Raw genomic sequence first — 26,339 nt, forward strand, 5'->3', positions numbered from 1 at the left:
TTTGTTCAGAATTTGAATCTGAACATAAAAATTGTTTTTCATTATATTTAGGAGATAAATAAATACAAATTTTTTATGAAATTTGGTTATATTTACAGAGTATTATAAATAATTGAAGAAAATAATTTTTATTTTTGTCAATTCCATGGTATAATATCTTCTTTCTCAATAAAAATTTATTTCTAAATAAAAATATTTTTTATTTATTTTTACAAAAAATTATATATATACATTTTTATTCTGTAGTATTCTATTTAAAGATAAACTCGAATCCTCATAACTTTTTATTATTAATAAATCAAATATGAAATAGTAATGTAATAATAATGGAATGATAATTTTAAATTTTATATCTCCGCAAGAAAAAACAACGATATAATAAAATTTAATTTTATAAGAAAAAACAATGAATAAAAATATTTGAAAAGAAAATTACTTTTTTTTGATTATGTTTCCTATATATATTCAAAATTAAAAAAAAAATTGATATTTTTTATTCATTTATTTCTTAAATTTAATATAAGCAATTTTTATAGATTTTAAGTTTAGTATACAAAAATAAGAAATTATTCTATTTTCAAACAACGAACTTCGTTAATATTTTATCGAATCTTATATTTATTTTATACATTTTTTTCATAAATAGATTAAATTTGTAATTTAATAAAAAAAATTGCGATTTTCTATATTATTACTCTATATTATTATTAAGAAAAAGTTTATATATATACATAAAATTTAGTATATTGCATTAATCTTGAAAAACATTAAAAATTATAGAATATCTTATATTTCGTTATATATCTAATCATGATTAATAATATATTTGTTATAACATATTATATACAATAAATATTATTTTTAAATTATTTAATAAAAATTGTATGTGAATAAATGGCAATGTATTTCAAGATTATTAAAATTAAAAAATTTTGAATAATTATTATATGATATAGTATATGAAAAACATTTTTTATGAGGTATTAAGTAATATTATTTATTATTTAATATTATATATAGTATTATATATATATATATTATATAGTATTATTTATTGTTATTCTATAAATTTTATAAATATAAATATAAATAGAATATTTTTCATCTAGCTTAACTTATCTTGCAAGTTTAGAAATTTATATCTATAAAAAATATGAAACAAAAAATTTAATTTTATTAAAAATAAACTTATTCAAAATTATTAAAATTTTTCATTAAGTTTTGTATAAAAATTGCTATTTTATATTTTATTTAAAATTGAAATTGTTAATTTGAATATAATGCAAAAGAAACTGAAAATTTTCTTTGAATCAAAAATGTTACTGTAATGGTTTAAAAAAATATGTGATATTAAATGTACTATAGCTGTTTCTTAGTTGAAATCATATTAGTCGAAAATATTTTATTTGATAACATAGTATCAAGCATTATAGAAATGAAAATTTGTCGAAAAAATAATTAAATTCTATGTTAATTAATTTTTTTTATGTATAAGGTTTTATAATTTAAGTTTTGTATTTTTTGATAAAAAATAATCTACTTCTAAGATTATAATTATAATAAAAATAAATAAATATATAGTATAGAATTATAGTTAGTTCAAATTAAAAGAGATAAATATATATTTATACATGATTGTTAATTATATTATATTAATATTAAAATGAAGAATATAATTAATTTTAATAATTATTAAAAAATAAAGAATAATATAAGTTGATTATTTGTTGATAAGTTTCGATTTTAAAATAAATAAACAGATAAATTTTAAAATAAATAAACATTTTTTTTTAAGAAGAAGAAATAAAATTATATAGATTATTTTAACTAAAACTAATAAATGAAAATGAAATCAAAATATCTAGAATAAATGATTAATAAAATATACTTTAGTATATTATAGATTTTATTATAAAAATGATAATAGATACAAGATTAATATTTCAAATATTAAGAAAGATCTCAATATAATTAATTATTTAATGTCTTAATTATTAAAATATTAGTAAATAAATTACAAAATATGAAAAATGTGAAGAAAATGAAAGAATCATAAAATAAGGAAAATTATAAGTATATAAAAAATGAAAATAAGAAAAATCTAATTAAAATAGAATATTATATTATAGTATAATAGAACATATACAATATTGAATTTAAATAAAATATAATTATAAAGGATAATAGGAAATTATTATTATATGAATAATTGTGCAATATTATGTTTAAATAAAATATGACTTACAATATGTATATATTGTACTGTTATTAAATTGTTGATGAGTTTAAAATTGCAGGAGTGAATTTAATAAATATATTTTGATGTAATCAAAAAAAAAAAAAAAAGAAATCAAAAATATACAAATAAAAATCTAAATATTTTATTTAATTAACTTTCACAATTAAATAGAATATTAAATAAAAATAATATTTGTAGAGCTTTAGAGATAAAATATATATTTTATGTATATATATATATATATATATATATATATATATATATATATATATATATATAAGAAATATAAATATAATGTTTATGAAAAAAAAGTGAGAACAAAAAATAAAAGAAAATAAAAATTCTAATAGATATATTCATTTATCAATATTATTTATATTGAATATTGGGAAAGATATTAATACAATAATTAGTGAATTTAATTTAATTAAAGAAGAAAGTCTCATTGGTTATATAATGAGAAAAAACCTATGAATATAAAATATACACAATAAAATAGTTTATAAAAATATGAAAGATTTTGTTTTATCAACAATAAATAGAAAACAATATATCAAATAATAGTAAGAATTCAAATTTTATAGAATAATAAATATGAATAATTATAGGAGATTTAGAAGATTAAATCAATAAAACTAGTTTTAAAATCAAGAAGAAAATAAATATTAAAATTTCGACGAAAGAAGTAATGATATGAAATATTGACGAAATAATCAAATATTTGAAAAATATGATTAATAATAATATGATTAAGAATCTGAAATAATGATAATATATAATAAAAAAATAAACTATATAATAAAAAAATGTGTAAATCATATCTATTAAGAAAATTTAAAATTATGACTTCAAGAATATTGATTATTTATTTATATAAATAAATTTTAAATTTCAAATAACTTTATAACAAGAAGTTTTAATTAATGTGTTATCCTATTATAAAAAAAATGAAAAATGATACTTCGGATTTTATAGTATGATCGTAAAAGGCAAAGCTATTATTAGAAAATTAATAGCAATAATTTGATGCAGAATTTTATGAATGAAGAAAAAATATTTATTGCTATTAATTGATGATTAATCTAAAAAATGAAAAATTGAATTAAAAACGTATAACGTATTTTTAATAAATATTTTAAAAATAGATGCTTAAAAAATATAAATATATAAATAAAATAATATTGCGAAAAATAAAATAAAATTGAAAAAATCATAATGTTCGATTTTTAATATTAATAACATATTGAAATAATTACAATTATCTTCAAATTCTAATATCTTTTTTTAATAAATAATATTTCATTTCAAACTTAATAGTAATATATCATAACAGGCATCATAAAATTACATTTTTTTCAAGTCTTTTTAATTAATATACATTTTAATCTAATCAAAATATAAAGATAATATATCATATAAAAAATAAAAAAACTATATTTTAATTATCAGAGATATTTTAACTTTAAGTTTGCTAAATTTAATTTTTATTAAAAAAAATAAATTATAAAAATATCAAAATGTATTAAATAATTCCATTTAAAAAAGTGAAATTATTTTTCTTATGTGCTTCATAAATTTAATTTATTTATAATTAATTATCAATTTAACCTATTAATAATAAAAAATTAAGTTAACTGAATTATTTTTTTCTCAAAACAAAATTCGTATGAAGCTTTTCTTAATAATCAATAATTCGAGAAAGTATTTAATGATTAAAATGGAATTATATATACATATATATAATTTAAATAGTATATATATATATATATATATATATGTTTTATCTAAATATAGTGTAATATATTTTTTCATGAAAGAATGTTACGGAAAAAATATTTTTATAAAAAGTATATATAAAAAGTATATATAAAAAATAAAATATTATAGTTGTCATAATTAAGATTCATTATTATTAAAAAAAATTGCATAAAAAAATATAAATTTCATAAAAAGAAATATCTAATATATTAAATCTAATATTAAATAAGATAGAAAATTATTAAGAAATATAGATTTTAAAAATTATTTTTGTTTATCATTTATCAATATTATAGTAATGAAATTGCTATATTATTGCTATATAATTTGCTATATTTAATAATATATAACTAATATAATTTAATATAATTTAATATAATATAAATTTTGTTATATATTAATGGCAATATTATATATAATCAATATGTAATAGAATTAATAAAAATTTTTATATATCTTACAAAAAATTTTTTCTAATCAGAAAATTTTAATGAAATTTTGTGAATATATAAAACATTATATTAACAAATTATATAATAATATAATATATAATGTATAATATAAGATATGTTTAAGATATACTATATAATATATATATATATATATATATATATATATATATATATATATATAAATTATAATATACAAATATATCATTATATTTTAATAATACTTTTTAAAATTAAAAAATTATAAAATAAACATTTTTTCATCTAATTGTGTAAGAATTCTTGATAGAGTACGATCATTTTTTAATAATAAAATATTACGTATCGAAATAGAAGAAACATATATAGAAAATCTTTTAAAGCTAAGAAAAAAAATTATAAAATAATTAATGATATTCAATATAATAGTTTCCGAAGTGAAGAAGTGCATTTCATTTGAAATAAAGAATTATTTATAATTTTAAAAATATTAATTAGATATATATTTATTAGATTTTTTTTCATTATTTAGCAAATATTATCTATAGAAATTATAATTTTTTTTTTATATCGAGAAATTTTCTTTAGAAATTAAAAGGAGATGAAATCATGATGAAAATTTCAGATATTGAATAACTATGTAATATTGCATGATGTTGATTTTAAACAAATATAAAATTGATCATATTTTCATGATTGTTTTGCATTAATTCTGGTTTATTAATAAAAAAAAATGATTTCCGAATTGATATTTACAATGTAATTTCATAAATATTCAATTAAATTTAAGTTTGAAGATTAACTTATTTATATTTACATAATTATATTATCATTTAATTACACTTATATTTTGTTATGTTAAGGAAATACGTTTTAATTAATTTGAAAATAAGTGTTCTATTTTAAAACATTATTTTTTTTAATAATAATAATAATCAATTTATCAATATCAATATCAAATTAGGGATTATCAATAATATTTAAAAATATTATTATATAAAATGATAAATAGGTAATAAATAAATTTTGATTGTAGATTAGACAAATACATAAAGATTAATCTAAAATATTTTATGTAACAATTTTATTTATCAGAATTATTTAAATTATATACAATCTGCAACAAAATGATAGAATATCTTACAATTTTTAATATTCCTTAAGGCTAATGCAAAAAATAATAATTAAAAGAGATGAAATTTTATTGATAAATAAAACTATATATAATCACAAGATTTTTTCGAAGTATATTGTTTTGAAAATATTTGTTATTATATATAGCTAAGTCTATATATATTCAAAACTATCTAGATATCAAGATTGTCTAATATTTGACAGTGTGAACTTTTAAAATTAAGATAATTGTATTAATTCTATCTATATATAATACTAAAAAATTTTCATTAATATCTCAGAAATATTCAAAGCTAAAATTTTATATTTAGTTCCTTATTCTTCTATCATGTTATCCTTTAAATTTTATGTCATTTAATTATTGGAGTTTTTTTTCCAAATTTTTGTATAAAGATTAAGATTTTAAAAATTTTTAAGAAATTAAATTATTGAAATTGTAAATATTAAATAATAATATTAATAAATGTTAAATTTTAAATATTAAATATTTATATCGGATAATTAAATTTTGATAATTAAATTTGAACACAAATCAATTTTATTTAATATTGAAATACGATCAATTTTGTATCAATTTATATTTATTTCTATTTTTGAGGAATGATATAAAGGATGTCCTAAAATTAACGCAAGATTTGAATTTGTCGCTATTTTTGCATTAAGTTGTTGGCAATCCTGAAAAAAGAACAGTTTGACAGCTGAGAGTTTAAGGTTAATAAAAATGGAGCGTTATACGATACAACAATGTGTCTTCATTATTGAACAATATTTTAAAAATAATGAAAGTTTGGCGGCCGCAATTCGAAAATTTTATACAAAATATGATAAAAATAATGTTTTGTCAACTGTGAAAAGATTAATTGAAAAATTCGTGGAGATTGGATCAGTTGGAGACGCTAAACATACCGGTCGTCCAAAAACAGCCGTTCAAATGTCAATATTGAAGCAGTGCGTGAGAGTGTTGGTGAAAACACAGAAATATCAATTTGGCGTCTTGGACAAGAATTGTAAATTTCAAGAAGCTCTCTACAGCGTATATTCACAAAAAATCTGTGTCTTCATGCTTACAAAATTCAATTAACATAACAACTGAAACCTAATAATCATGAACAGCGAAGAGAATTCGTGGAATGGATTATTAATCATCCAAAAGTGGATGCTGGTTTTTTGAGCAAAATAATCCTAAGAGATGAAGCACATTTTCACCTCGATAACTTTGTTAATCGTCAAAATTGCCTGTTTAAGATTCGGAGAATCCACGTGTGATTAGCGAAAAACAAATGCATCTACAACATGTCACTGTTTGATGCGAATTTTGGGCAGGAGGCATCATCGGATCATACTTTTTTGAGAATGAGGTTAGTCAAGCAACAACTATTAATGGTGTTCGATATCACGACATAATAATGTTCTTTCTGCCGAAATTGGATGATATTGATGTAGCCAATATGTGGTTTCAACAAGACGATGTCATACAGCCAATAAAACAATTCAATTACTGCATGAGACATTTCCTGGTCGTGTACTTTCTCGTTTCGGTGATCGGAATTGGCCTCCTAGATCATGTGATTTAACACCATTAAATTTCTTCTTATGGGGTTATTTGAAGTCAAAGGTCTATGTGAACAATCCTACAACCACACGTGCATTACAAATTAAACACTGCATCAACGAAATTTAGCCACAATTATGCAGAAAGGTCATAAAAAATTTCAACGAAAGAGGGCGTATGTGCCAGCAAAGCCGTGGAGGCCATTTGCCCGATGTGTTATTCCATAAATAAACCTATCCTATGTACTTTATGATTCATTTAAAAAATGAATATCTAAAGACTCTCTTTTATATTTAATTCAAATCTTGCGTTAATTTTGGGACACCCTTTACAAATAGATTTAATCGTCATTTAATAATTAATATCTATCATATTAAATATCTGTTAATAATGAACTTTCTTTTTTAAATTATCTGAGTTAATTCTCAATTATAGATTTATATTTACATAATAATCAACAAGTAAATTCCATAAAAAAATTTTCATTTTTACATTATTATTTTATTTTTACATTATATTTTTTTTTTTATATAGGAATTTATACAGGAACCCGAAAGTTACAATGAATGGATGCTAAGTGTAATATTTGTTTATATACCATATTTATACTAAAAAATGACGATCGTATATTATTGCACGTATTCTAAATGCATACATAAATTATAAATTATAAAATTTAATGTAATAATATCGAAAATTTTATTATTTTTATGCTATTTTTTAAGAGTAATTCGAAAGCTCAGATCCGACTATCGATTATGTGCGAAGGAAAAAGTTGCTAAAACTATTTTTCATAATATATAATAATGGAAAAAAAATTCATATATTTTATAAAATGGAATAACTTTTTTAAAATTGGATCAAATAATTTTTATTATTTTTATTATTTTATTGATATTGTTGAATTTGAAATTTAATGAAATCTTAATAAAAGAAAAATTAATTTACTAGATATGTAAGAAAAATTTTTATTTTATTATTATTCTGAATTATGAAAAGAGAAAAGACTATGATTTTTTTTGAATTTATAATAAAAATTTGAAACATGCCTTTATAGATCTATAAATAACATATATATATATATATACATACACATACATATATATACGTAAAATTTTATCGAACTCGATCAATATTACTATGAGCTATAAATCATTAAAAATAGCAAATATCACGATTAACTTTTCACGATTTTCGATCTATAATTATAATTAATATAATAATATAATATAATAATTATAATTAATTAAATAAATCTAAAAATTTTTTGATATTAGTAATTTTTTTATACAACTTGATAAAATTTATCATATGAAATATATAACAAGTTGTAATGAAAACAATATCAGTCTTCTCTTTAATAATTGTTATTGTAATTTCGATTATGCGAAGATTATTTTATATTTCATTTTTGCATTTTATAAAATTCGAAGAATATCTAATTTTTTAATGGATAGATGTAAATGACAATATTAGTTAATTCTTTTTATATTGCGTTTATATTGTGTATCAACTACTGTTATTTATTTATTTTACTGTTATTTATGAACAATTAATAAGTAATAATCGTATGCTGAATATTAGATATTAAAATAATTATTATAGATATTAAAATAAAATTTTATGTAATAGTAACAATTCTTTTTGGCAAATGGAACTTAAAAAATTAAATTATAAAAAGAAATTATTTTGAATAATATTCTTGACATCAATATATATATAGATCAAAATGATTGGAATAGTCTTCCTACAATATATAATTATAATAATATATGAATATACGAATTATAGAATAAAATAGAATTATTACACAAATAATAGATATGATTCAATAAGTGATATTACAAATGTAAATTATAAATATTGATGTTACAGAACTAGTGCTTGCGAGAGGGTTAAATTCCAGGGTGGCGGGCTTCGTCAGCAGGAAGCGGCGAGTGTCGCGGAGCAGTAGCTAGTGAGAAGGAAAGAAACGATAACGAAGAAGACGAAGACGACGCCGTCGGGGAATAAGTGTCGAAGGGTGGCGGCGGAGGTGACCCGCAGGAGGTGGCGGCGGAGGAGGGTGGTGGTGACTTTGGAAAAGACGACTCCTGCGACTTGAGTCGCGAACCGTGGTTGGTGGTGGTAGTGGCCACGAAAAGAGTAGAGTAACCGTTTTCTGGCCGACGAGGGAAAAAACAGAAGCTTGGTGGTGGCGTTTGTGAAAGCAACTTGTGGCAAGATGGGCTGCGCCATGTCCGCGGAAGAGCGGGCCGCATTGGCTCGTAGCAAACAGATCGAGAAAAATCTAAAAGAGGATGGTATTCAAGCCGCCAAGGATATCAAGTTGCTATTACTTGGTAAGTATATTTATTTTTGTAAGTTTCTCATCATAAAAAAAAATTCAATATTAATCGGGGAAACTAAAAAAATTTTATATTATTATATATTGTGCATTGATAATTCTTTATATATTAATATAACTTATATAAAGTATATAATAGCGAATATATTTTTATAGTTTTCGTATAATATTCCGCGATTCCATTTAACTGTATACTCGTATTGCAATATTCATTAGCGAAAACAATTTACAAAAATTTTATTTTCAAATGGATTTGCATTCTAACATGTAATATTATAACATTATAAAATAATTTTTAAGTATTAAATAAAAATTGAAGATATATTTAATTAAATATTAAAATATCGTATATAATAATCATTAATTATTTCATAAACATCTAGTTATTCTTTTTGAATGGATATTGATTATAATGGCTGCTATAAAAATGTTCGCACGATATATTTTTGGCACAGAAATAAGAAGAATATTGAAATCATATTATAATATGATTCATAGATATGAAATTGTATGTCTATTTGAAGATTTTATTTAATTTATTAGAAATAATCAATTAGATTCGCATTTCTTTAAAAAAATTCTTTTAAATAACATGTATTATTCTATTAAGTCTATTAAAGAAGTTGAATGTTTAAAAATGATCTCTAAAGTATGATTTCATCAGCTAACATTTATATTATTATAATAGTATATTTATTGTAAACATTTGCAGAACGATATAAATATTAATAACAAACTCGATTAGGTTACATGTTTGTACAATTGATTACAATTCGATTCCAACTATTTGATTAACTAAACTATTAAATAATTAAATATTTAATAACTTATTATTTATTATTTATTAAATTAAATAATTATTATTCACTATATTTTATAAAAAATTATATATTAGCAGAAAATATAAACTTAAGTAAAATTAATTTTTATATTATTTCATTTTACATTTTACATTATAAGTTTAATCGTTTAAACAGAAAAATTATATATATATATTAAGAATTTTGAATATTTATGTTCAAACTATACTTTCAAAGTATAGACAAGTAGAGACAAAGTATAGACAAAATAAGATCAAGTAAAACATAACAAAATTAATGTAATGTAAAACATGAGAAAATGATCTCTAAAGATAAATAAAAGTATAATATATAATATATAGATATATACTATAATATATAATAGTGTATTATTAGTATATTATATAATTACTATATATAATAAATATATAGATATATATATAGATATATATAGATAGTAGATATATAGTAGATATATACTAATTATAGATATAGATTTAGAAAGAAATTAGATAAAATTATAGATTGGAAAAATATAAAATTAAACAGTGGATAGTAATACACTAACAAGAAAAAAAAAATTAAAAAATTAAAAAATTAAAAAATGTACGAAAAGAGAAAGAGATCAATAAAGACAAAGAAAGTAAAATAAAATGCAAAAGAAAAATATGAAGAAGAAAAATAAAGAAATAAGAATAAAAAAAGAATAAAAAAAAAATAGAGAAGAAAATAAAAAAAAGGAAAAATCGAAAATTAAATTATAAAAAGAAAATATAAAATGAAAAAAAATTATAAAAAATTTAATGAAAAAGAAAATAAATAGGAACGAAAATTATAATATATTGTATAATGATGTTAAAAGAAAATATAATAAAATAAAAATTATAAAATAACATAAAAATATATAAGAAAAATAAAAAATAAAAAAATAATAAAGAATTTATAATAAAATAGTATTATAAATAGAGAAAAAATAAAATAATGATAGAATGAAAATAGAAAAAAAAAACAAGAAAAATCAGAAAAAAAAATTAAAAAAGATATTTATATAGAAAATAATAGAAAAGACAATGAAAAAGTAGGTAAAAATTAGATAAATATATATTATAGATAAAAATTGTTATTAATCTTTTCTTTATAATCAACCCTTATAATCCTTAAAATCAAATTTTAAAAAAAAATTAAAAGAAATTGAAAGTTGAGCAAATTTTATTGTCCAATCTATCTATCGATGAAACTTTTATTAAAGAATGCTGTGAATATTTTATATAAAATATGTTAGCTTATTAGAAAATATAAAATATTTATTAATATTTATTAATATATTTATTAATAAATTTATTTATGAATATATCATCAAATATTTATTAAATAATATGATTGCAACACAACTGATATCTAACACATAATACTCGAAATGATCATGAATTTTATTCACATCGATGGATAGACAGTTTCATAGGTCCTCAATTTCTTGATTCAATGCCATTGGATTTCTTTCTCTAGAAAATTCTAAAAAAAATTGTTTATCAAGAAGTGCTAACTGCAGCCGGAAAACATGAAAGAACGAATTATTGCGGTATGTACAGAATAAACTTAGAGATAATAAAATGTGCATATGATTTAATAATTCAAAGATTGTAACTTTGCTTCGTAGCAAATATCTTCTTTAAGATAAAAAAAATCATTTCGTTGATAATTCCTTGTATTTTTCTTATATAAAAATAAAAATTTAACAACATAGATCAAAAATATATTAATAATTTTAAAATATCTTTAATGCATCATATATAAAAAATATTTACATTACATTATATCATTATTCATACTAAAAATTGTATATGATATTTTTTCATATTATTACATACGAAAATAACAAAGATATCCAAGTAAATATACAAGGATAAAGCTTTAAGATAATATATAAAGCATAATATATAAAGACAATATAATAAAATATAAAGCATTCTACATATATATATATATATATATATATATATATATATATATATATATATATATATATATATATATATATATATTGAAATATGTATAATAAAAAAAGGATATGTATGATAAAAAAAAGAATGATGAAAGTAAAAAATAAAATATATCAAAATTATTTTAAAAAAATTATATCAAAAATATATCAAAAAATGTATCAAAATTATTAAAAAAAAATATAAAAAGATAAATTTAATATATATAATATATAATATATATATATAATATAATATATATAATATATAATAAATTTAATATATATAATATATATAATAAAGAAACATTATATTGAAAAAGAAAAAAAATATAAATGTTATATTGTATATATGAAAATATAAAAAAATATTGTACTTTTAGATAATATGTAGTATAATAGTAATAATAGCTAAATATAATATAAAAAATATAAAAAAATGAATATAAATATAAAAGAATTAAATAAAAAAACATAGAAAAGCTGAATAAAATAAATTTAATGGTAAGCAAGTGAAATGCAAGTTATATCATATCACAATTAATAGTTATATAAATAATATATAATGGAAATAACATAATAGTATAAAAAAGAAAATCTAAAAATAAATAAATAAATAAAAAAAATATTATATAATTCAATTAATTCGATTTTAAATTTGATAATAAATATATATATATTGTCGACATTAAATAATTTATCTTTATTACCTATTATGAAATAAAAAAATTTAAAAAAAAGGTCTTTATTGGTCATGACAATATAACATTTCATATATAAATTATTATCATTTTATAAAAATATTTGATTTATTCCTTGGAAGATCTTCTGATTTCTTAATTATTAGATTATTTTTTTAATTTGAGTTTATATGACTTGTATTCGGATTATTTCAAAATCATTTAAAAAATATACTTTCAAACATTGAAAGACATATAAAAAAGACAAAATAAATTTATTAAATCTAATATTTTATTTTTATTTTATTTTATTCTAATTATTTTAAGAAATAAAATCATATAGAATTTCTTTATAAATAAATAGAAATTTTAATTTAAAAAGAACCGAATTTTATTATTAATTATATTAATTATTAAAATATTGCACATAATAAAAAATAATAATAAAAAACAAATCTTAAAAGATATAATAAGTTCAATGTAATTCAATATTAAAGAACAGAAGACTATGATTCTTCTGACACATAGATAGAAAATTTATATTTATTTATTTACATTTAGAATATTTCTCACATATTATATATATATTTCTCAAGATATAATAAGCAGTTTAATCTCATGTAACTGCATTCGTGTAGTCTATTCGTGAGAAATACGAAATTTTATAGTTAAATTTGAAATTAATTAATACTTTTAAATTAACAATATATTTCATTTTATCATTGATTTTTGAAATTTTCGTATTAATTTAATAAATTTTTAATAAAAAAATTATTTGAGTTTTTTCTTATAAATCATCAATTTTTTAAATCACAGTCGCAGGAAATGAAATTAGAACCAAATTTGCAACATTTTCAATTTTTTTTTAGAAAAAAATTGAAAAACATAAATCCTAATAGTAAAATTTATTAATAAATAAGATATTGTACATATGCATATTTTAAAAATTTATGTTTTTCTATATTGTTTTAATTGTAGTTTAAATTCAAAATTTTCCATTTTAAAAGAATAATTTTCTTAATATAATATTTAAGTAAATAATATAATTATATTATATTTATTCTTTAATATAACAAAAAATATTATAAAAACTTTAAATTTTATATTTAAAATATTTTTACATATTTTTATTTTTTATTTACATAGAAGTCATAATAGGATTGATTAATTCTTTTACAATACATTTCAAACCAAATTTATCTAAGTTAATTATAAAAGTTTCATATTTTAAATATTATTATGCATAACGTAATTATTAAAATTTATTGTTTATGAAAAGATAAAAAATTGTTTGTATGTTATAATTTTTGAAAATTTTAATAATAAAAGAATAATTATTTTTAAATTTACTTTTGAAATTTTAAATATTTTTTTATTAATTTTATTAATTTTAAATACTTGTAATTATTATATTTATTTTTAACCAAAGAATTTATTATTATTGATCTTCGTTAAGATAGTTTATGTTACATATATATATATATGTAACATAAAGTATACATAATGTATATATATGTTATTAAGTGTTTAATAAAATTTAATAAAATTATAAATGGTAATGAACATGATTTAATTTTAAAAATTTCTTAATAAAAATATTTTCTTTATTGATATATTCGAAATCATGCCAATTCAAAATCAAATGTCATTTCAAGTGGCAATATTTATTAATAAATATATTGATTTTTGATAAGATTAAAAAAAAACAATCATAAAAAGATAAAAAATGCAATTGAAATTGAAAATAATAAAATAATATTAATAATACTTGTATTGAATGCATACATAAAACAAAAGCAGAATATATTCTTTTTTATATTCTTTTTTATATTTTTTTATTTTTTATATTTTATATTTTACATTATTTTTTATTTTACATTATTTTACTTGAAAGAATTTATCATGCAATCGTACGTATTATATGAAGAAATCTTTATAATGCATATATTGCAGTACTAATTTTGAATATCTAGTTTTGGAACCGTGGAGTACATCTTAAAATATAATACATGTCTCCACAACCAAATTTTTAATAATAGAAATTAATTGTCTCCTTAATTAATGTTAAACTTAATCCATGTAAAGTTTTTAAATCGGATTCGTGTCAATTTTTATATTAGAGAAAAATTTTAATCGTTGCTTTTTTTAATTGTAACTCTGTGGAATAGATAAGATTGATAAATGAAGTAATTTTATTCAAATTTATTTTATTTATGTGAGTTTTTGTAGAATGAATTTCTTATAATATTTCTATAATATTTTCTAGAATTATGTGGAATGATAATTAGTATAAAAAGATTGCCAAATGATAAACATTTATCTGTTTATTTTGTGTCACTAAATGAATAGAAAATAAAATTCAATATAATTGTATATTATGTAATATATATCAAAAATTTTTTGCTAACATCTCAGAATTAGTAACTTGTTACAAATCATCTTTAAAACTAAGACTGAACAATAATAATAAAAAAGGACAAAGTTATTCAAAATTTTAATTTTGACAATATATTTCAAAAACTTAAAAATTATGAAGTTTCATCTAATCTAATTAATTGTATATCTTAATTTGTTTACAATTATTTATATTATATAAATAATAAAAATACTTGATTCTCTTCTATAACTGTATAAAATCTATATAATACTATATAAATAATATATCGTAGAATATGAGGTGATTATTTTTAGAGAGTGATCATTATTTTTTATTTCGATGATTTTTTAATATATTATAAAAATCAACAATTTCTAGAAATTTTTCTTGCATATGCAATCGCCGCTTGGTTTTAGTTTTTGAGATATTTATATCAAATTGTTTTATATTAAATCTAAAATTTATATGAATGCGTCATGATAGCATATATATCGTCGTATTGTTTATCTATTGTTTTTATAAACATATCCTAATAAATCGTAAGTAATAATATCGTCCAAAATGAAACCAAATAGACCAATATCACCATAAATACTTTTATTTATTGTTTGTATCTATCCATAATGAATTTTGAGAAAATTCGAATCTGTAGAATGCAAAAGTAAAATATAAAACAATCTTTGGGCAACTGAAATTGACCAAAGTTATAATAATAACAATATCAATCTTATATTTTGTATTTATGATTTCATAATTCTCATTTCATAATTGATTTATCTGTTATATATTTTGAACATTGATCGCTGTGGTTTATAAAAATAGTAAATAAGTAGTGCTTATATACTAACACATATGCTGATAAATACATACGTATAGATGAAATTCAATAGTATTTCAATAATAATTCAATAATAATAGGAATTTTTTGCAAATATCTCGAAAACTAAGATCAAGCAATTATATGTATAAAAGAAAGTTTTTCAAAATTGATTTCTACAACATAAAAAAATCATTGAAATCAAAGATGATTATCTAAATAAAATGATATTTTCTAAATAATTATAGATTATGGCAGTTTAATGAATTGAAAATTTAAATTTAACTTAATTGAAACATTCTATTGTTAAATTTAATTGATATAAAATTGATAAATATGTAAAAATTTTCTCAATTATAAATAATTTAAACATATGAATATGTATATTAGAATATATATAGAATATTATATATAGAATATTTTCAAAAAAGTCAAAACTGAAATAAATTGAATATTGAAATGAATATTATAAAGTGTAATGAAAATTCAATCTTTATTTCATTTTATCTAATGCAAATTTAAATTGTGTACAATTTAATAAATAAATATTTTTGTGTTTATTTTAGATTCTAAAATTTCTTTAAAAATGTTCAATAAATATATTAATATATATCAAATATATAGGATATCCTGTAATTGGTGATATAATTGGATAATTTTATATGAAAAAAATAAGTCAAAAATATAAAATAAAATTTCTTTATTTGAAATATTTTGAATAAAATAGATTTAACAAATATATAATAATAATTTAACAATACAATAATTAAAATTAGCTATTTCATGATTAGATACAAATAAATTATTTATAGATAATTGTTCTATATATGAGAATAAGTAAAAAATGTAGAATAAATATTTTTCATTTAAAAATTAATATCGGAGAAAATTAAAGAAAATTAAATTTAAAAATTCATGGATTATATTTTTTCACTATATGTTCAATTTCAATTTTTTTAAAACAAGAATTTAAGCAAACTAATAGTTTTTTTACATATTTTTTTTGTTTATTGTTATATGTAGAACAATTATCTATAAATAATTTATTTGTATCTAATTGGAAAATCATTTTTAATTGAATTTTTTCAAATTTTAATTAAACATATTAAAAAATCATTGAAGTATTTAGAAATTTTTCAGATTTCTAAATGAAAAAATTTCCATATTTTCAACTTATTTTTTTTTTTTTTTTTTTTATGTAAAATCGCCTTTATTTGTATTTAAATAGCATTATTGTTATAGCGCTATTTCTATTGTTATACAAAGAATTAAACTTAATTCTGTATAATCTTATAACATTAAATATATATCTCGTAACATATTTTCAAAATCTTCATTTTATGCTTATATTACTGATGTTTATTTTCAAATTTATATTTCAAGTTTCTAAATTTTTTTATAATACTTATTTTATTATTTTATTTTTAATTTATTATTCTATTTAATCCTTTAAAAATTGTTAACTGAACAGTGTAAAATTATACAGTTATTATTATACAGTTATTCATGAATCATTTTTATTGAATTGATTCTAGAGACTAAAACAAACACAAAGTTAAAGTTAGTTGAAGTTTATTTACTACATTATAAACAATTTAAGTTCATATTAGAAATGAAAATAGAATAAGATCCTTCTCTTTCTATTATATCACAGTCTCACTTCATTTCATTTAATACAAATTTAAATTACTTATAACTCACATAATCAATAATTGATATTTTTATATACTAAATATATACTTATATACTTTTATGTTTGTATAACGAAGAGATTAGAATAGACTCCAGATCTCACGAATATATTCTTCGTATTTTTTATTTTATTGATTGAATCAATGTTACTGATATTAAATTAATCTATAAATCATGTAATATTTTAATATTTAATATGCATATTATCTAGATATAACATTTTTCATTAAAATTATGTTTATTATTAAGTAGTTTTTGATTGATTGATTTTAAGATATTTAAAATTTTTCATGTGAAATAAAATTGAATAAAATAAATTCAAATTAATAAATTGGAATTAATAAATAACTCGATTTGTAAATTGCTTAATATAAATCTTATATTTTCTATCTTATAATTTTAATTTGTTTTATTAAAATAAAATCGTTATTATTTATTATTATTATTATTATTATTATTATTATTATTATTATTATTATCGTTATTATACATTATTATATGAATTTAATAAAAAAAATTTCATATAACAGAATTTTTATGTGATAAAACAATAAATGATAATCAATTTTATTTAATATTCAAAACAAAATGAACTAAAATAAATATAATTTATTTATAGATAACTTTGTATGTATAATAAAAAATCCAAAATCCAAAAAATATTATTATTTATTATTATTCAATATACTTCTTATTTTCTAAAAAAGTAAAATTTTTTCATTATTATTATAATCCATAATACAACATTCTTTTGGACTTTAATCATCTAAGCCTTGTTTTTGTATAAATTCTTTGGATTGAATTAGTATATTTATATATTGATTATTATCATTAATTTCATCTTGATTTCTTAGTTTCAAATATTGATTTATATATTTCATATTCAAAAAAATTAATGTCAAAAAAATTCAATTTCAAAAAAAAAAATGAAAAAATATGCTAAATTTTTTATACATTGCTTTTATATAGTTTCTTAATTATGTCATATTTTTTTTTATTGTCAATATTAATGCATGTTTTAACATGTTTTTAATATACGATGATACTCTGTCAATTTTGTACTGAATCTAAATAAATTTTCTAAATAAAAAAGAAAAAAAAATATATTTTATATTTATATATTATAGAAAACATGTTATTCATATAATAGAATATAACAAATGATCATATAACAGACATATAATAAAAACTTTATTAGTTTTTATTGGAAAAAGAAATATTTTGAATAGAATAAAAGATACGTAGAATATAATTTAAAAAAAATATGAAGTATTAATTTAGATCTAAATTTGTATATTTTTAAAATAAATATTTTAATACACTGATTAAATATTTCTAAATGATTAAATTACTAATATTTATTAAAGTTATTTTGAATATATATTAAACAACAATTTTTTGATTTAATTTATCACTTAAAAATTCATATATATATATAATTTTTTTAAATATATATGTGTATATATAAGTGTTAAAAATTAAATAAAAAAATTATATATAAATTTTAAAAAATTTTTATTACTTCGAAATGTATTAATATATTTATAATTAAATAAAAAATTTTATTTAAATATTTTAAGTATATTGCAATTTGTTTTTCAATTAAATCAAAAAAAAATATACTAAATGAATAGAGATGATGAAATTAAAACAAATTATTGGGTTGGCAACTAAGTAATTGCGGATTTTTTTTAGAAAATCAAAGACAATTTTTTCATGGAACTAAATAACTTTATTCCGTAATGTGTTGCCCATTTTGATCAATGACCTTTTACCATCTTTCAGGCAGCATCATAATCCCACGTTCATAAAACTTCTAGTTTTTATTAGCAAAAAACTGAATTTGATATCATCATCATTATTGAAATTTTTACCATTCAAGGAGTTTTGTAAAGATCGAAACAAAAAGTAATCAGATGATTCAAGGTCAGGACTATATGATGGATGTGACAAAACATCCCAACCAAGCTCCAATAATTTTTGCCGAGTAACCAAAGATGTGTATGGCCTTGCATTGTCATGATTGAATACAACACCTTTTCGATTTATCAATTCGGGCCGCTTTTCTTCAATTGCATTGTTTAATTTCGTTAGTTGTTCAATGTAGATAACAGAATTGATCGTTCGGTTGGGTGGTAAGAGTTCAAAATAGACAATTTCTTTGTAATCCCACCAAACTGATAACAAAAACTTTCTTTTGATGAATACCAGCTTTTGATGTTGTTTGAGCTGCTTCACGTGGCCTGCTCCACGATCTTTTTCGCTTGATATTGTTGTAAACAACCCATTTTTCATCGCCAGTTATCAGTCGTTTTAAAAATGGATCATTTTTATTACGTTTCTTTAGCAAATCGCAGCTGTTAAGCGTTGCGTTAAATGCTTTTCTTTCAGTTCGTGAGGAACCCATGTATCGACTTTTTGAACATAGCCAAGTTGTTTCAAGTGGTTTTCAATGCATGTATGTGATACATGAAGTTTCTCTGCAATCTCACGAGTTGTACTGTGACGATCCGAATCGATTATTGCTTTGATTAGATCGTCATCAACTTCAACTGGACGACCAGAGCGTTTTTCGTCTTTGAGTGAAAAATCACCAGAACGAAATTTGTCAAACCAATTTTGACACTGCCGTTCTTTTAAGGCTTCGTCGCCATAAACAGCACATAACTTTTTGTTAGCTTACGATGCGTTTTTTCCTTTGCGAAAATAAAAAAGCAAAATATGACGATAATGTTCTTTATGATTTTTCATTTTTCAACGAACGCCAAACGAAAACTACGCAACCAATCAAAAAACTTTTTTTACTGATTGACAGCTGAATTGCCAACTATCAAATAACAAAATGTGTTTTACATTTGGACTACTCCAGCAAACCTAAAAATTCAACTGAAGCCATCTATGAGTAAAATCCGCAATTACTTAGTTGCCCATATATATATGGGCAATATATATATAAAAGAAGTTATTATATGTATAATATTGTTATATATGTAATTTTTAGGACTATGTTCTTCTTTCAGTAAATGATATATAATATTTTTCACTCATATTTATTGGATAATAAATAAAATAATAAATAATAAATAAAATAAATACTTTATTTGAATAAATTGAAAATATTTCTTGTTTATTTGATTTCGTTTATTTTCATTAATTTTGATTATGAATATCAAATTTTAAAAAAAGAATCTGGTTGTTAATTGCATATATAGTTCTTCAAAAAACTTAAATTAAAAGTTCTTAAAAAATTATTATTCTTAAAAAATTAAAATTATTATTTTTATTTATAGACATTATAGACTTATTTAATCATCTCGTTTGTTATATATATGTTTTTTTGTAATTTGGTATTTTTAAAACTCATTAAATAATAAACTAGATGAAATAATCGTCCAATTTAATAATAGTTACCACATCATAAATTTATAGTAAATAATGATTATTTAATAATAATATAATATAATAATAGAATATTGAATAAGTTATTTTTGGAAAACTAATTCTAAAAATGAATACAAAAGTTCATATACAAAAAATTGAAGTTTATTAACAAGTTATGAATAATTTAAATTTACATTAGATGAAGTGAAGTGGAGATAAAATAAGACAACAAATAACGAAGATAAAATTATTTTACTCAATTTTTGTATTTTTTCATTTAAGACACACTTCAACACAAATACACTTCAACACAGACATACTTGCTTATAACTTAATAAATAATCGATATTTTTAAATACTGATTAATTAATTTTTGTTTATTTTGTTTTCTAAAAAACTTGTTTCAGAAATATATTAATATTGTCTCAAAAAAACATAAAAAACAAAATGCTATTAGAAAAAGTTATCAAAAGATTTGGAATAGATTCTCAGATAATTGGAATTATAAAATAATAGCACAAAAAAATAAAGATTTTTGCAAAAGAAATTTAGAAACAGTATTTGACAATGAAACCTGACAAATTATGAAAGAATATTAAAAAATAATTAAAAAGAAAAAGATTAAAAAACAAATAAAGAAAATAAAGATACACAAAGAGAGGATAAACAAGAAAAAATCGAAAGAATTTTGAACAAGAGAATAGGAATGCTTGTCATTGATTGAAATTTAGAAAAAAAAGAATTACTGTAGGAAAAATAATATTTTTTAATTTTTGATATATATAAACAATGTACTTCTATTATTAATTAGAAAAAAGTAATGAAAAATTGAAAGATTAGAAAAAAGATATGATTAAGTGAGATAATAGAAATATAAACAAATGGTAAATAATTAAAATAATTATTCGAAAAAAATAGAAATATAATATATTGAAAAAAGAATAAATAATATAAGAGAAAAAATCAAAGAAGAAACAAAAATTTAAATCAGATAAATAAGATATTGTTAAATAAGTTGAAAATGGCAGTGTTGAAAAATCGCAAAATTTTAGTTTAGATAAGAATAAAATTGGTGTAACTAAAAATGGATATTTAAATATACATATTCCAATTTATACAAGCTCGAAGAAATAAAAACAATAAAGTAAAGAAAAGAACAATGAATTTAGTAAGGAAAAGAATATAAAAAAAGGAAAAAGAAAGAATGTTATAAAAAAGAAAAAAAAAGAATGTTATAAAAAGAAAGAATGCTAAAAAGGAAAAAAGAAAAGAGGAAATAGCAAAATAGTACAAAAAAAAAAAGATCAATTATCTAAAAGCAAATAGAATGAAAAACTAGAAAGGAAAAAAAGAAAGTATGAGAAAATGACTATGAAAAGAAAGAATATGACAAAACATTGGCAGATATAATAAAATATAGAAGTCATATAACAAAAGATATTTTATCAAGATGACAAAAGTGCTAGAATAAGCAAAGAAAAACAAGAGCAAACATTTAATAACAGAGGCAAAATACAGAATCATAGAGAGATGAAATAGATATTGAAAAAAAAAGAATGAAAAAAAGTACTATATATGTGGACACAGATTTAGAATGCTGAAGAATTTAATGAAGTAGTCGAAAAAATCAAATACAAAGATAGAATACTTTTTTAATTTTTTTTTAAGACGATTTCCTTTAATAATAAAGTAATCTACGCATCTTTTGTGTATAATAATTATATATAATATAATACATAAAATAATATAAATTTATAGATAATAGAGTAAAATATTTTATTAATAAATATTTTATTAAATATAATATTTTCTTTTTAATAAAATAATGTAAAATCTAGTAGAAATTGAAATAAAATATTAAGCTAGAAAATTAAAATATTGAATCCCTGTATCCACATTTTAACAGTAACAAAATATACTACTAAATTATTTTTCGATATAAATAGATAATATTTTGTAAAAGATAATTCAAATAAATCAATTAATGTATAATATATATATATAATATATGAATTTGTATCATATGAGATAAATTTTTCGTTAATTATGTTGATTAATACATATAAATATATTATATATATTATTATATTATATATTAAAAAATATATATTAATAATTTTTTTTCCTTCTTTACAATTTCCTTCTTTTATGATGATAATTATATTACAAATTACACACACACACACACACACACACACATATATATATATATATATTATACATACATATATATATATTATATAAACAAATTACGAGGATATTATTGAAAAGATTAAATAAATATACAACAAATTTATAATAATATGTTACTACCATGAAAGATTATATTTTATGGAAAAAAAGAATTTAATTAATTGATTAATTAATTATTCATAATTTTTCAATTATAAATAGATGGAAGTCATGAGAAAATTAAATACAAAAGAATTTTAACAAGGTACAACAGAATATCTTATTGATTCGAATATCTTATTGACTCATTGTAATATGTAAATTCAATTTCTACTAAGTAGTTTACCGTTAGTTTTTAACGAATGGTTCATATAACAATATGATAAAAATAAAATAATTCAAAATTAATTAAATCTATAATTAGTACGTTATTATTATCATGAATGTATGTTATTAAAATATACAATTCTAATTTAATTGTGTTATTTTCCCATAAAAAATCAAATTTTTATGGATTTATTTTTCTATAAAAATTAAAAAATAATAATAAATTATTTATAGAAAAAATGTATAAATTGAAATATATTTTCAATTATATTCTATAACTTTTATTCTATAATTATCTTATATTTAATATTAATTATCAAAGAAATTTTTTAATTTTTTCACATATTTAGTGAAAAATATCGAAATTAAAATATAAAGATAAAATTATATTTAAAATGAAAAATTAAAATAGAGGAATTATCAACATTATACTTATTGTATAATATTTATGCTATTATTAACTAATTATTAGCTATAATTAATATAATAATATATATCAATTTCCTACATTTACAATAGAATATTTCATGCATAGAACATTCAATACATTCACTTCTATTTTTTTTTAAACAAAAACAAAATCAATTTTTTTAAAGTTAATATAATATATTTATATATTTTACATATTTCTTAATTATTAAGAAAAAAATCAATTTTAGTTAAAATTTTTTTCTATAAATTTGATTTATTTATAAAGAAAAAAAGAGAAGGAAATGATATAAATTTGAAAAAAAGAAACAAATAAAAAGTTTTCTTAAATTTTGTGTATTGGATCTAACTGTTAAAAAATTATTTATCATATTAGATAAATTTTGTCATGTAGATAAATGAATAAAAAATTCTGATTTTTATTATATATCGAAAATATTCTAATATATAGTTTTTCAAAATTTTATCAATTATATCTATCTTTCCTTCTAAAAGCAAATTTATTTATAATAATAATATTCTTTTTTTTTCTTTCAACATAGATTCGTTTTGAAATTATTTCATTTTCACAATTTATAAAAATAAAAAAATATTGAAAAATATTTTCTTTTAATGATCAAAAAATCAAAAAATATTTTTACATTCTATTAATCTATTTGAAAAAAGATTTTGAATCTTTGACCTAATCTAAAATCTTTTCCTTTTATCATGAGTAAAATGAATAAGTTCAAAACAGTAATTTCAAAAAGAAATCATAATAATAAATCGAAATTGATTTTATTAGAAAAAAATATCAGATATTATACAATGTAAAAATATTGAAGTTTAGTTAATTTATTTCTTTATTATTAAGGAGAAAATATTATATATATGTATGTAAAATTTAAATACATTGCATTAGTGAGATATACTGAAAATACTATAGAGTTATCATCTAAAATTGTATTCTTATATTTTTATAATATATAATATTTCTATTATAATATATACAACTGAATATGATATGATATTTATTTTTTATTATTATTCATTATGAAGATATGTTCATAATGAAGATATGTTTTTTTTATGTTTTTACTATCCGGATATTTTTCATGATACTTCAAACTTTTATATTCTATCATATTCATTGTACAAGTATTGTACATGAATATTTTTTATTAAATAATAATATTGTTCATTAATATTGACATTGAATAGATGGCATGCTGCGAGGACAATATTACCGTTTTTGAGAGAAAAATTTGGACAATTTGTATATTTTAGAAATATTTTGGCATGACTAGAGTATAATCTTGGGATTTGAGACAACATTTTTTAACCATGCTAGACTCAACAACAAGCATTATCCTACTTGAGAAGAATTATTGTAAAAACTTGCAAAACAGTTTCCTGGGAAAGAAACGGACTTATGAGTTATGTAGTTTTTCAGTCTCATTTTAAGAATTTTCCTTGAATTAGGAATATCGCTCAATCAAAGGGTTGGTCTAGTATTATTATTGCTATGTACCATGATTTCGCAAGACGAATATAGAGGGGATTTTAAAAAGTATCAATGTTTTAGGAAAATTTTTGAACAGTCAGAATTTTCAGAACCTTTAAATCTTTCAAACTTTTAGAATCTTTTAACCTTTAAGAATTTTTTGAATTTAGAATTTTACTAAACTTATAACTTTGAATCTTAATAATAACATAAATCGTTATATGGACTTTGCTTTTGATTGTCTTATTATCTTATATATCTTATATGTCTTATATATCGAACTTGTTAACAGCGAACTTTATAATAATTATTTTTATTATAGTTAGGAAATAGTTCGGGGAAATTCAGGAAAATTCGGGTTGGAGATAATAAATATATTCGTTTAAAATACAAGTAACTAATATTATTTTGTGAATAATAAAAATAGAAATAAATATTTTGATAGTTAATTATAATAAAAAATAAATGGCAAAAATATAACATAAAAAAAATATAATAAAGAATGCAGAAGATAAATATTGAATAAATTAAAATATGACAGAAAAAATATAATAAAATGTTGATTTTACTATAATAATTTGAATTAAATTGATTAATAATCTGAATTAAATTGAAAATAAATTCTTATAGATTTATCTTCAAGTGATTTTTTTGAATCAATAAAAAAAAATCAGTCAAAAAAAATCAAATTTGTAAATATATAAGTATAAACAAATTCATAAAAATTACATAATATTCAAATATG

General features: G+C 18.4%; 1 protein-coding gene across 2 annotated transcripts in view; it reads left to right on the top strand.

Annotated features, from left to right (window-relative positions):
- The window catches only part of LOC102656465 (guanine nucleotide-binding protein G(o) subunit alpha), a 105,948-nt gene that overhangs the window by 10,573 nt on the left and 69,036 nt on the right, over window positions 1-26,339 (top strand). The window contains exons 2-3 of one of the 2 annotated variants that reach the window (XM_026442779.1): window positions 6,805-6,917; window positions 8,987-9,453. In XM_026442779.1, the coding sequence (XP_026298564.1) occupies window positions 9,336-9,453 (118 nt within the window). In that variant the 5' untranslated portion in view covers window positions 6,805-6,917; window positions 8,987-9,335. The remainder of the gene's footprint in view (window positions 1-6,804; window positions 6,918-8,986; window positions 9,454-26,339) is intronic. The other variant, XM_026442778.1, reaches the window with a different exon arrangement.

The sequence above is a fragment of the Apis mellifera genome, linkage group LG9 (genome assembly GCF_003254395.2).
Source record: "Apis mellifera strain DH4 linkage group LG9, Amel_HAv3.1, whole genome shotgun sequence".
Lineage (NCBI taxonomy): Eukaryota > Metazoa > Arthropoda > Insecta > Hymenoptera > Apidae > Apis > Apis mellifera.